This window comes from Castanea sativa, chromosome 3 (assembly GCF_040712315.1).
Source record: "Castanea sativa cultivar Marrone di Chiusa Pesio chromosome 3, ASM4071231v1".
NCBI classification, from domain to species: domain Eukaryota; kingdom Viridiplantae; phylum Streptophyta; class Magnoliopsida; order Fagales; family Fagaceae; genus Castanea; species Castanea sativa.
Window position 1 is genome coordinate 14,819,566 of NC_134015.1, and position 14,483 is coordinate 14,834,048.

The following is a 14,483-nucleotide window of genomic DNA, read 5'->3' on the forward strand; positions in this document are numbered from 1 at the left end:
GGAAATAGTAGTCTTCTTAAATACAGCTGCTATTTAATAATTCACATAACTCTAGTTGTAGCTTGCAAGTCCTTGACTAGTGTTGCCTGGAGTGGATGTTCTGGGATATTGGTTAAGCGCCTTTGTTCATCAGGGAGTCAACTTTCAGGTGAAAATGGAGTGAGTAGGCTGATGTCAAATAAAGAGTCTTGTGAGTTGTGAGGCTTTTAGATATGCGATAATTAACACTGGAAGACCTTTGTTGTCAGTGCTTAGGATGGTTGATACTTGATGGTTAAATTGAATTGTGGCTGAGTCTTTTAGTTGAAAACTTTTAGTGTGTGTGTGTGTGTGTTCACAATCGCTTTCACTTGGGCCTTCTGCAATCTGCATATGCTATTGTTAAATTACGTCTTATATTTTGTTTTCAATGGAGATAAATTTCAAAGTTGGCAATGGAGGAAGTACCTGCTATAATGTTCCCTTATAATAATGCCAATCAAAATGGAAACTGAGAAACCCAAAGTAAGAGAAACTCAGCTAGTTCAACTTAGTCATTGCCATTTCAACTGCTTCTAATTTAGCCTACTGATTGCAGAAACATCAACTTCACATAAATTCGCCAAAATGCACATTATAGGCCACCTATGGTAGTCCTCCTATGCCCCTCTCAAATTGATGACAATACTACCTATGCCACAGAGGTGAAAAACAGACTTTTACAAGAATAATACTGAGAATGACAAGAAACATCTCAACAAGAAAATCCGCCGGAAATTTTGACTTTCTATTAGACAAAAGCGTTGATGTTCAGGGGTAAAAAGAAGAAGAAAAATTCAAAGTTGCAGATCATTCCAACAATATTCCGGGACTCTACAGTACATGATACAGTCAGCAATCGGCAGTGAGGGATAATATCATAGCTTTTAATCAATCATTTATCGTATTTCAGTGTTGGCCAAATAATGAGAAAAACAAACATTATAATCATCTAACATACACCCTAAGACCATAGGGCTTAGATCTTCTACAAGACTTTGCAAATTGCGGACGAAACGAAAGTAATGATTACAACCAATCAGAAGAACATTTTCATGCTTCATTAACTTCCCTTGGAGTTTTCCTTACTTTCCAATGAGGTGATCATAAAAGCAATGCATCATCTCAATTAAGAAAGAGATAAAAAAATCCAACTGGGATACCAAATTCCAGTCTATACAAATTAACTGCCTTTTGCATATAGGTCAATGCTACCGAGTTGGAGCCGTGAATTCTCTTTAATATCTCGAACCGCCAAAAACCTAAACCTGTTAAACAAGCCAATAATTCAAGGACAGACCAGATGATGAACATGCTTGAACAGATTTTGAGAAAATATTTTTACCTGAAAACATTGAATTGAAGCCCTACTGGTGTAATCTTAAATGTTCTACGCTGGAAACGGTCTTCAAACATCTGACAAGTTTGTTTATCCAGAAGGTGCCAGCTGGATCTACCATCATTGCTTCCCTCAACAACCCTAAATAAGAAAAATATATATATATATTAGACGATTGACAAAATCTGGATGCAAACAGTGGGTAAAGACAAAAGATCTTCAAGGAAATTTATAGTTGAAGATGGAGTTCACAAAATTAAAGAAGAACAGCAATTTAAAATATCTTAAGGAAAGCTCAGAAGGAAGCTGTTTTTTCTCTTTCATACTGCTATTCATAATAGCTTCAATATACTCATTTGAAATACAAAATGAAAACAATAGAAAACAAAACAAAGGCTAGGGCACAAAGATATGCTCCATGTTGCATGCACTGAGACAGATGTAAGCCAGTAATTATGCATTAGACATCAATTAGTAATGGGATATTCTAAGAGAACATACCAATCCCTTGGATCCCTTTCTGGTACATCATTGGCTGACATTAACTCATATCCCACAAGTTCGTGCATCTTATCGTCTGCTACTTCGTACATAATCCAACAACCTACAAGATCAAATAATTTGCTAAACACCATTAATCAGGTAAACACAATAATTTGTTCACATTTTCTGCAATAAAAAAGCTCCCCCCTTTGTACAATGCATCACTAGAATTATATGTTGGCCAAGGTCAATCAATCATTAATCAACCTTTGAACCCTACTAACGTTACCAGTATAGCTCAATCCAAAATCTACATTGCTGCTTGGGACTTTTGATCACTTTGCAGTGGCATAGACCAATTATCACCTATTAAGTTACGTATCTAAAACATAGAAATAAGGCCTCCTTATCCTTAGAATTACATAAACTCATCTCAAGATTTAGGGACATGTAGACAACATAGTGATGGTCAGTTATCCTTGGGGACTATGACAGTGCCAGGTACAGTAACTTGATGGATGGCAGAACAAAAATGATAGAACATAATTAGTAAGAAGCATTAAGCATTCCTTCTCAAAATCATGAAAGAAATTATTCACATAATCCTATACTTCCTTTTTTTCGCTTTGCTTGTATTTATCTCAGTTCTAACGCAACAACGGGGTGAAATATTTATTTGTTATGTAGTACCTTTTGCACCATTAGGTTCTTCCCATTTAAAATTGCAAGTTCCATCAAATGCTGATGTGGCCTGAAATTTGTGAAGATGGGGGAGTCACATGGAGATTCATTTAAGGTGCACATGCAGTATATTCTAAAACTAGTGAACAGATGAAACACAAAAGCAAGGGAAAAAAGAACTCACAATTCCCACAGGAAGCTCCTCTCCACTTGCACGGACAAAACCGGAATGTATTCTGTTTAATTTCAGAAGTGGCAATGATAGAGAATCTTCAACAAAGTTGTCAATTTTTTTAAGGTTCTGGATCATGTCATCCAAAGCATCCAACACAACAGGCAATCCCAAAGAGGTTTTAACAGGATCACCAGCCAGACAAATGTCAACCCTCCCATCAGGGTCTGCCTTACTCTTCAGAGAGAGAGCATTAAGTAACTCAGCAAAAGAAGGTAGCAACTGATGCACAATAGCTTGTACAGTATTTGATGCTGAATTTATGGAGGCCTTCCTCATTTTAAAAGGGGTATTCTTGAGATCCATGAGAATTTTTTTAAAAAACTCAAGTGCTTTAATGGCTTTAATCTTAGGATTTTCTTCCTTAACAAACTGAGAAAGTACAGGACAAAATGCATTGTAAATCCTTGTAACATGCTCATCTATGCATTTACGAACTGGGCAAGAAGAAGAACTTAGAGAATCAGAGCCAAGTTCTAGTCTAGACTTGCGCCATTCTTTGTCCCCACTTAGTCTTCCAGGTAATGAGATTGATGCATCATCTGTAGAATGTAAATCTCTCTCAAGCGCTTCGCTTTCCATCTGGTCACGCTTGTCAAGCTCAGAAAGAGCCTGAGAACTAATGCCTCTTCTACATTCTTGTGTTATAGTAGCAAGGAGAGCAGACAAGGCAGGCTCTGTAATGATGTTTCGTCGGGGCAGAACCTGTGAATTTAGACAACACATCCTCATCAACAATTCAACCTAATAGTGTGCATCTCTTTTTAAAAGAAGATCTTTTATTTTTTTATTTTATTAAAAAAAAGTGTTAATGAAAATCTTGATTATGAAAATGCCACAATACTATTTTTAGTGTTACCTCATGCCACTTCCTTGTGTAGCGTTTTGTAACATCACAAACTCCATCTTTTGAAATGGCTATTGCATAATTTAATTTCTTTTTCCACCTACAAGAAAGGCATGGGTTCTGATGTAATATGAATGAAGAATGGACATAAGAGCTCGTCTGGTATGACAACACAGCAAAGAAGTAAGTTTGGGTTGGCAAAACTTAGAAGTACCCCTTTTCATATAACAATGGTTTGTCATATACTCCTTCACAAGGATCAAGATGCATCCATCTGCACAATAGTGGTTGTTAGAAAATATCCACTAGCACAATAGTGAATATTTTCTGAATGCTCCAAAAGAAGAAACTGAAGAGCAGCAATTGGTAAATGAAGCCTACCTTCCTAAAAGCTGTGAGAAGCACTCTGTCCAAACATGATCACCAAAATCCAATATCTGAAAAATGAAGTGTTATTAGTACCAAGAAAAATTCTATTCTCTCAAGCCTCAAGTACTTCCACATAACCAATAACTAAAAATTCCATTAAAGGTCATAATGCATAGAAACACCAGCCTAAATACTTTGAAAATTATACGGTACCAACATGATCTATATTCAAAAAATTAAGAGCAGAAAACTTCTCATATCCCAAGCTTGATTTAACAAATGAGATGCTAAGCGAGAAAAAGATATATTAAAATTATCATACAAGTATCCATACTATTGTTACCATATTTTGGTATGAATCTATTGGACAACATTTTTAGACAAGTGTTTGATGTGAAAGACAATGCTTTATCACTTATAGGATTATATCCATGTCATTTCAGCACAACACATAATTCGGGGATTTTAAGGTGTCCATATAGCATAGGTCCTAAGGTGCAAAACTTTGTGATTTTCCATCCCATTCGATTAAGGGCCAACGTATATCCTATTGTTTGGATTTATTTCATTATTCCAAAAAACCTGGGCTCTAATACAGATTTGCTCAATGCAAAAGGAAATGTGAATTTTAGCGTGAATAATTATAAGATGTTTGGTAGTTTATTAACATGCTGAGAACTGACTAACCAGACGTGATTCATAGCCAAAAGCTCGACAATAAAACGTAAAGCAATTGGCCCACTCCCCGCAACGCCCCCTTCTTGTTTCCAAAAGCTGCATATAGGATAGGGAGAAAATGAAAATTCAATGAAATAAAGCATAAACTTCTTCCAAAAGCTGCATATAGGATAGGGAGAAATGAAAATTCTATGAAATAAAGCATAAACTTCTTCCTTAAGTCAGGAAACTAATAAATACCTTTAAAGGATCATTATAGCGTGGGAAACGAGTAATTCTTGAGCAAATTTTGCACCTGGGAAGAAAGTGACAGATAATGGAGGAGTGGACCAACAGGTAAGGCATTGGCAAAGAACATAAAATTAAGTAAAGACATAACAGAAATCCATTTCTGATAGACCAACTATTTGCCACTGAAGGCTTTTCATAAGCAGAAAAGTAGAAGATGGCCAACATCAATCAGGTCAATGTATGAAATGCTTGTCACAAGTTCTCCAATTGACAATCAGACAAAGTATAGAAACACTTAACTTGATTATATACCAATACATAGATTACAGACTAAGAAACTGGCTTTAAAGAACTTCAAGAAGAGCAACATTACAATTTAAATGCAGAATTTTTTAGGAAATAGAAGCAGGAAATTGATCCTAACGCGAGATCTTTAGTCAAACATTGGTCACAAACAATAAGTGACACAAATAGCAAAGACACATGAGAAATCTCTAATGAAAAGTAGAGACTCGGGCCCTGGCCAAGAAGTTTGCTCATTCTTGACCATGCAAGGATGGTTTAAAGCATTATTCAGCTGAACTCATCTTTAAAATGATTATGTACAAACAAGATGGTTAACCATAGTAACAGTAACATATATGTGCCAGTCAGTTGAACTACACAATACAGGAAGTTACATCATAGACTTCCCATAGCAAGTAGCCCAGTAGAAAGACTGGACATCCCTTCCCCCTCTCCCCACTGAGGAAAAAAATCAATAAGTACCAATTCCATATTGGAAATCCATTAATTCTTTGCTTATTGGTATGTCCTAGGAAATACATTAAAAATAAAGATAGCTTACATATAGGCTCCGTTTGGGTAGTTTGCGTCTGCGTTTAGAAGTTGCGTTTTTTGGCTTTTTTATTTTTTTTATTTTTTTTTTAAGTCCAACACCTGTTGCAGTGTTCATGGGACATGAACAGTGCAATCAGGCCAATGAACAGTAATCAATTTTTTTATTTTATTTATTTATTGTTTTCAATTTTCAGTTTTCAGCAAAACAAGCGGTATCCAAACGCACACATAATGTGGGTTCCAATGAAAGTCATTAAACCACATATGACAAAAACTAAAATTGAAATCTAGAACAGAACAATCATATTAGGAAAAAGTAGATTAATAGTCATACCGATATAGTTCAACTCGAGATGCTCCATATTGACTTTCTGAATCATCTGGAGACCCCATGCCTTGAGGTATGGTTTCACTGCCGCAAACATCACAAGGAGGCACATTGACCCACCTACGATTCCAAAGCATATGGTAAACATACAAAAGCAAGATTCAGCCTGTCAGCCATTCATTGCAAAAGAAAAAAAAATCTGCTATAATGAGATTTAAAACAAACTCTGCATAACTAAAGGAAATAAAAATAAAAAAATAAATCTCAAACACAAAAAAGTGATAAACATAACACATGGCAATGACATAGTATTCTTATAGGTCTTCGAGTTTTCAAAAGCAAAGTTCGCATATATTACTTGATTATAAATTTCCATAAATGTATTTTAAGGAACTACTTATCAAAAATAAATAAATGTATTCTAAGGAACTCTACAATTCCACTTCTAAAGCAACTAAAACCTCTCAAATTTTAAAACCCAAGTCATACTGACGTTTTTTAGATTTAAACCTCAACAAACTGATCCTGTGACCAAACTGGCAAAATTTGACACTAAAAAAATCTTTTAAGAGTATCCCATAACTCTGTCAGGCAATGCACCACTTTCCCTAAGATACAGGAACTTTAAATTGATTTCAACAACCTCCACATAAAACTTGATATTCAAAATGATACTGAACCACCATACCAACTCAGGTAAGTTCATCAAGCATCAAAAATGTCTGAACCATTCAAACAATCCTCACTAACAACGAGGCCCTAAAACTGGATAATAAGGGGGTGTTTGGTTTAGCCATTTCATCACTCAATTCTCAAATTTCGTGGGTCCCACCTTAGGTTCTCTTGTTTGGTTTCATTTTTGTTTTCAATTTTTATATCTCATAACTCAAAAAATTGAGTTACAGCAATGGAAACTGAAAACAAGTTTTGTTAGTTTTCAAGTTTTAAGAAATGAGTTAAGTTTGTAAAAAATTTCAAGTTGCTGGGACCCACACAACTGACCGGTCACTATCAAGTCAGATGGCACTTAAATCACTTCATCTCTATCTAATATGCAGTAGAAGAAAACACACACCATTCACCTCACAGAAAATTTTCTCCTCATATCATCTCTGATCTCTCAGTCTCTCTTCTTACCTCAGTCCAACAGTTGTTTAGTTGATCTCAGCTCAGGAGAATGCGAATCTCTCTCTCTTTCTCTAATTTCACTTTCTCCATCTCTCTCAGCCTCTCATCTCTCTCAATCCAACAAATATTCCCCCCAACTCAGCTCAGGTGATCTTCTTTGTTTTGAACCTCTTTGGTGTTCTTGATGTTGTGTTCTTTGGGTTTTATGTTTAAAATTTTTGTGGGGTTTTATGGGTTCTTAAGGTATTTTTATGGAGTCACAGATGCACAACCATGTGGAGAAATTGGGTTTTGATTCAGATGTTTATGTTCAGAAATTGGGCTTTGATTTAGATGAAAAACCATGTGGGAATATGAGTGATGCACATAAGTTGTTTGACGAAAATCCTGTTTTGGAATTGGTTTCATGGAATTTGATTTTTGGCAGGTTATGTTCAGGTAGGGAATGTGGAGAATGCCAAGTCTATATATGAGCTTGGTAAGAAAATCAAACTGAGAAAATACAATGAAAAAAAACCCGCCGTGAGTTTTGAAACTTGGCAGGAAAAAAATTGACAAAATGATTTGGTTTTAAAATCCCATGCCTAATGGATGGCTGTGGCTTTCACTTCTTCCCTTTTGTTGCTCCTTGCTGGGTTCTGAGATGTAATGGAGTACAGGAACAGTCACACAGGTGATTTAAAGTAGAGGACAACATTACTGTTCTGACTAAACAGCAGAGGACGGTCAGTTAAATTAGCTTTTTTAAGAGAAAAAGCCAACTGTATTTGGGATGCCAAACACAGTGAGAATGAGTTATGAGGAAATAGCGAAATGAATATGAGTTCTGACTTATAAGATGTGAGTTATGAATTGTGGGTTATGAGTAATGTGAGTTTTGAGGGAACCAAACACCCCCTAAATTTCCTTGATGGGATTTTTGCAAATAGATTTTCCTTCTTGTCACATGCCACCCAAAATTGGCCCCCATCTAAAACTACTTACAAGAGAACCAGTTTTTGGAAGAAAAACATGCACTTCTATCAAAAGCAAAAAATATATACATTTGACTGAAAACTTTGATTGGCTTCCCATTGAGTTAGCAATTACCATATAAAAATGAGTGACTACTTCATTTTTAGATGACAACACCAAGGGGTTCAAATTAACCAAATTGGGCACTATTTTTCTTTTTTCTTTTTTTGGTTGCAAATCAATATATAAACATTCAAAATCCAATGGGCTGGATCAAGAATTTAACAAAATTAGGGAAGACATGATAGCGGCTTCATATTCAGTTCTCTCTTTAAAGTCAATTATTTTGGCATTAAATTTTTGTTGCTGATCAAGGTTTAAGAGTTGTGGGTGTGTTTTTTGTTCATCACCTATTCACCAAACTAGAAATACATCATTGAAGTTTAATGGAGGAAACATTTTCATAATATACCACAAGTATGACATTAAAATCAAGCAAAAGAAAAAGTCGGTAGATATTCAACTGCTAATGAGAAATTGATCCCTTCACCCGACCCTTTTCCCCTTGTTTAGTTCTAGTGAAACCTTCCTGTATCTGACTTCTCCTTGTTTCTAACATACTGTACTCTTTTCCTCCTCCACTTTTCCTATTGGAGAACTATGAAGCTCTAGAATCTTCTCATCACCAAATTTTGTTCACTAATATAAACATAATTCTTGTGCAATATCTATGATCCCACATAATTCATTAATTACATCAAAATGGAAAAGACTAATGACATTTCTTTTTCTTTTTCATATTTTTTTGCCTCCTGATTGAAGATCAATTAACAAAGAAAATTACTTGTGTAGGATAGAGTTCCCAAAACTACCCAGATTGCCCAGGTGTGATGTCACACCATTGTAATATGTAGTTCTATGCAATCTGAAGTTATAGAAGAAATATATTTGTAAGAAAAGAAAAACACGATTCACACTATCAACTACTTTTTATTGCCATGTTGAGAGATGTGCAGATTTTTTCTTGGGTCGGAGGGGGGGGGGGGGTGTTTGTCCGCACTATGATATGCAATTGCAGTATTCAATATGTTTGTGTGGAAGTACAAGAGCAAAAATAGAAAACTAAGAGAAAACACCTGAAGGATATTTTGAACCAGAAAAGCAGCTGCAGCAGGAAGGCATGATCTTGTTCCGCTTTTGATGGTTCAAAGTTCCCCTCCTAAAAACATATCAAAATTACCAATTACATTAAAAAAATATATATATATATATATATATATATATATATATATATATATATATATTGCTCATGATCAATACAGTCTTTGCAAAAGAATCATTCGTTATTGAGTCCTCAATCATAATGTAATTTCAACAACATCACAAATACAAATATCCAAGAAAAGCCTAGCCAGATAAATAAATAATAACAAAAAAAAAAAAAAAAAAAAGGCAGAGAACAGAAATTTCTATTGGAAACTACTTCTTGATAGAAAGTAGTGAAATTCACAAAAATCGGAATTGCTCCAGTGCCAAATAATTATACTGCTATTCTGACACAGACTGGAAACGTGAAAGGGGTTGATCTCATTCTAGCTTAACAAAACCCACAAGGAAAACTTGGAATTCACCAGAAGGAAAAAAAAAAAAAAAAAAAAAAAAACTCTCTGGAAAATATTATTGAAATTTTGTTTTACATAGTGCAGGTAAGTTCCCAAAAAAACACCTAAAATTAAGGAAATAATATCACTAAACCTAAACTAATGAAAATTACATAAAAAATCATAATTAACCCCATAGGTTTTCCTACATCATATATTTTTCAGGAAGTGTGTAGGGTCAAAAGAAAATTACCATAACACATTACATATTCATTTAATGTTTCTAATAAATACTTGGTAATTTGCCAGGTAAACCCTAGTAATTGGCTCCACATATACATTCTTACTAATAACATATACTAGGCCAAAGGGTCTGCAAAATGCAAACAACAAACCCGGAATAGTCCAAGGCTCTAGAAACACAACATACAACAAGTTCTGATTGAAACAACACACTGACAGAGTTGAGGGAAAAAAAGTGTCAAAAGACCTACTCCAACGTTATTAGTAAAGTACACCTCAGAAGAAAACCTTTGTACTACTACTTCTACCTCTCAGACATTTAACTACTTCAAAGCATCAATTGAGGCAAGGTTCACTGCCTAAGTAAGGAAGTTACAAATCAAAAGGAGTTATTTTTGCTAGGCAAAGGATTTGAAGGGATTCTGGCCTCGGCATGCCACACCAGTAGGTGAAGATTCATATAGACAAGTTTTATGTCCTCCCCCCCCCCCCCCCCCTCCATTTTTAATCAGACAACTGAAAAAATATATTACAAGTTCTAGGATTCGTAAGCAACTCACACACACACTGGTTGAGGTCCAAGGACTTGAACCAATGACCTCACCAAGTTATTATCTTAAAAAGGTGTGACATACCAATGTGCCAAAGAATAGACTCGTCCATTTAAATCTCAAATATAAGAGATAGCTAATCTTACCTTGGCCAGAGCAACTAATGCTTTCTCCTCAAGCTCATCAACAGGGACTGTTTTCCGAGCAGCCTGCTGGTACACTGGGTCCTCATACTACACCAAAAAAAGTTATAAATATCCAATAAAACATTGATTTTTCAAAAACACCTCCCATTGGTTGCAAAAAATAAATAAATATAACTCAAACAAAAACGATACACTTCAGTCCTATCAGCCTTGGTTAAGTAGAACTTTTGGCATATTGGTTTCGGAATAATTAGTTTCAAAATGTCAGAATTCTCATTGGCTACCAAGAAAATTGACACAAATCACAAAATACAAAGCAAACCCCAAAGAATAATTATAATAATATTAATGAACAATATGTTTAAGTGGCCCTTTGGAAGGGCAGATTAAAAATGCATTTTTTTAAGTACAGTTTTCTAAAAAGGTAAAACCCCACTCTTTTTTTTTTCTAGATACAATTTTTTCAAATAGCCCATTTTCATAAAAACTGGAAAATAATGGCACCAAAACTGTCTTTTATTTTTTGTTGTACCAATTATCAAACAATGAGATTATCAATATTGAAGAGATCAAATTCTTTTCATTTTTTCCCCCTACATTTTTCTTGGAAACCAAACAAGGTGATGATGAAAATAAGAAAAATTTTGTAAATGGAAGTGATCATATCGTACACTGATAAAGAAAGCATTTACCTTGCAAACTTTTGGTTTCAAAACAATGAGAGTTTCAAAATGTCAGATTTCTCCTCGGTTACCAAAATTATTGAATTTTAACAAATAATGAGAGTATCAATATTTCAAAAGACTGAATCACTACTTCTTCTTTTTTATATTGTTGTCCTCCCACATTTTTTCTTGGCAACCAAACAAGCTAATAAAGAACACAAAAATTGAAAATGGAAGTGATCATCATCATCATACATTGATAAAGAAAGCATTTATGATGCGAACTTTTGGTTTTGGAACAATGAGAACCAAATGTCATAATTCTCCTTGGTTACCAAGAAAATTAAATTTTAACAAACAATGAGAGTGTATCAATATTTCAAAACACTGAATTACTACTCTTTTTTTTCTTTATTGTTGTCCTCCTACATTTTTTCTTGGCAACCAAACAAGCTAATAAAGAACACAAAAATTGAAAATTGAAGTGATTATCATCATCATAAGTTGATAAAGAAAGCATTTACCATGCAAACTTTTGGTTTCAAAACAATGAGAGTTTCAAAATGTCAGAATTCTCCTTGGAAAACAATGAGAGTGTATCAATATTTCAAAACACTAAATTACTTTCTTTCTTTTTTTCTTTGTTGTTGTCCTCCTACATTTTTTCTTGGCAACCAAACAAGCAAATAAAGAACACAAAAAAATTGAAAATTGAAGTGATCATCATACATTGATAAAGAAAGCAACATACCATGCGAACTTTATCAATATAAGGTCTTATTTGCTTCTCGAAATCTTCGGTACTCCCTCCGGCAAAATGCTGCTGCAACATAAGCGCTTCCTCCTCCGCCTATAAACCACCAAAATCAAAAGCATTTTCAAGAAAAAACACACTTCCAAAACTAAAATAAAAAGAGTGAAATTTCGATTAAAATTTTTGAATTAGAGGACGAACCTGCAAAATTCTAGCTAATTCCTCATCGGAAATTACCGAAGCGGCGTCGTTTCCGGCAATGTGACTTGACGATTGCGGTTGTGGCTGCTCGTTGACTTCATCGTTGACCGATACAAGTCGGAGTCTCTCGGCAACCGAAATGAGATCGGAGTCGTCCGATAAGACTCGATTTTCATCGACGGCGATGATCTGTACAAACACAATTTATCACAAATTCTTGAATACACAAACACGTAGAGAGAGAGAGAGAGGACCTTTTGGTCGTCAGGGACGACTGAAGTGAGAGAGAAGAGCTGGAACTTGAGAGTCTGTAAAAAACAACAATTCACAATTTTAGAGAGAAAACTGAGAGAGTTTTTAGAGAGAGAAAGAGAGAGAGTGAGAAATGGAGAACCTCGAAGCCGTCGTCGGTGTCGTAGTCAACGACGAAGTCAGCGTCGTTGTGGCGGACCTGGAATTGCCGAGCAACCATTTTTTTCTCTCTCTTTCTCGCTTTTTCTCAGTCACTCTGTCTGTGGAATTTGATGGGAAACTTTTTTCCTACACAAGGGGAATTTGATGGAGTTTTGAGACAAAGAAAAGGAATCTGTTTTCACTGTACTTTTTTTCCTATACAATTATACCTTTCTTGCTCGCAGGTGAAAATTAAAATTCTCACTTTTTCTTTTTCCTAAAGAAATTCTCTAATAGAGATAGATTTTCTTTTTATTTATTTATTTGAAGTTAGAACTTATGAATAGAGATATTATACTCTTTATTCTTATTTTGGATAATGTAGTAGTGTATACATTATTTTAACCAAAAATAATAATAATAGAATACATTATTTTATGACAAGGTGTCGTAATAATATAATAAATTATTATTAGCATGTGATTATAAAAAATAAAATAAAAAATTGTTACTACCATGTGAAAATGTGTCACTTATAGGTAATATGAACCCAATTATGGATGAGTTTTGTTCAGCTTTTAGAAATTGGACTTTTTGAAAAAGTTGAGTTTTTAAAAAGGGCGATATAAAATTATTAAAAAGTTGAGTTTTTTGAAAAAACTGAGTATTTGATAAAAACTATTAAAAAGTGCTTTTAAAAAAAAAAACCGAATGTTTGGCTAATACTTATAAAAGTGACAGTTTGAGTTATAAATTATCAAAAAAGAAAAGATATATATATATATATATAAAGAGAATTATTTGTTTTAATTACCTCTCTTAATGCAAGTTTTTTTTTTTATAAGCTCTCTTAATGCAAGTTATGGACACAATATTTTTTCACAAAACTTTCACAATAAAGTTTGTATGACAAGTTGTTAATGGTAGGAAAAAAAAATAATGTCACTAATAGATCTAGATGAGAACCAATAACAACTTACTATGTAAACTTTATTATGAAATTATTATAAAAATATTCTATCAATAGCACTATTTTTTTCTTAAAAAAAATAGTACTAATTTAAAAAGTTTAGAGATATAATAAAATATCACAATATTTTTACAATACTCTTTGTTTTTAGTTGTGGTCAATCCTAGTCTAATATTTTATTAATTTATTTAATTTTATTTTGACATACGAAATATTTGATACCTCAACTGTTATGAAAATTTGTTGTGTTTTAACTCAATTATAATTTTTATTTAGTAAATTTCCCTGCATCATATCCACATGTCCCACTCACTACCAATTTTTTTTTCCTTCCCTTTTTTCTCATCCACCCATTTCTTCCCCAATTCCCATCAAATATCTTCTCTTTTCCTCCACTCACTATCTTGTCTCTTCTCTTCTTCAGGTCTTCTTCCTCACCCAAAATACAGTTCTTCTTCTTCATCCAAAAGACAAGATAGAAAGAAATATATTACATAAAAAAAATATGAGAGAAGAAGTTGCAACTACAGAAGAAGAATCACACTGTAGAAGAAGAAGCCTACAGCAGTAGTGGGTTTATGGGTTTATGTTGGAATTGAAGAAGAAGCATGCAGCAGTAGAAGAAGAATCATGGTTTTTTTTTTTTTTTTGGCGTGAAGGATTGTTGATTTATGGGTTTATGTTGGAATCAAAAATCTGACGTGAAGGATTGTTGATTTATCAAAGGGCAAAATTAGAGTTATAAGTAAAAGTGAGGGCAATTTGGTAACTAAACCAATAACCCAACGGATAGATTTATCAACGCGTAGGAGCTTTTGTAAAATGCTCCTC

At 34.1% G+C, this 14,483-nt stretch overlaps 1 protein-coding gene across 1 annotated transcript; it reads right to left on the bottom strand.

Annotated features, from left to right (window-relative positions):
* Positions 1 to 869: 869 nt before the first annotated feature.
* LOC142628171 (peptide-N(4)-(N-acetyl-beta-glucosaminyl)asparagine amidase) lies at positions 870 to 12,892 on the bottom strand. Its single transcript, XM_075802196.1, has 17 exons — positions 12,684 to 12,892; positions 12,544 to 12,597; positions 12,290 to 12,478; positions 12,086 to 12,184; positions 10,670 to 10,756; positions 9,265 to 9,347; positions 6,053 to 6,166; positions 4,888 to 4,942; positions 4,657 to 4,743; positions 3,982 to 4,037; positions 3,815 to 3,874; positions 3,613 to 3,700; positions 2,706 to 3,458; positions 2,531 to 2,591; positions 1,859 to 1,961; positions 1,364 to 1,498; positions 870 to 1,286 (listed from the first exon to the last, which is right to left on the bottom strand). The coding sequence occupies exons 1-17, from the start codon at positions 12,759 to 12,761 to the stop codon at positions 1,202 to 1,204; spliced, it is 2,187 nt and encodes a 728-aa protein (XP_075658311.1). The 5' UTR covers positions 12,762 to 12,892; the 3' UTR covers positions 870 to 1,201.
* Between the last annotated feature and the right edge of the window lie 1,591 nt (positions 12,893 to 14,483).

What these genes read in the sequence shown, in the direction of transcription:
- LOC142628171 (XM_075802196.1), bottom strand. Translation starts at nt 12,761, where the DNA reads ATGGTTGCTCGGCAATTCCAGGTCCGCCACAACGACGCTGACTTCGTC. An exon ending in TTGGCTATGAATCACGTCTG is followed by an intron (nt 4,038 to 4,656) that starts GTTAGTCAGTTC and finishes TTCATTTTTCAG; the next exon opens with ATATTGGATTTTGGTGATCA. An exon ending in AGAACCTAATGGTGCAAAAG is followed by an intron (nt 1,962 to 2,530) that starts GTACTACATAAC and finishes TTGATCTTGTAG; the next exon opens with GTTGTTGGATTATGTACGAA.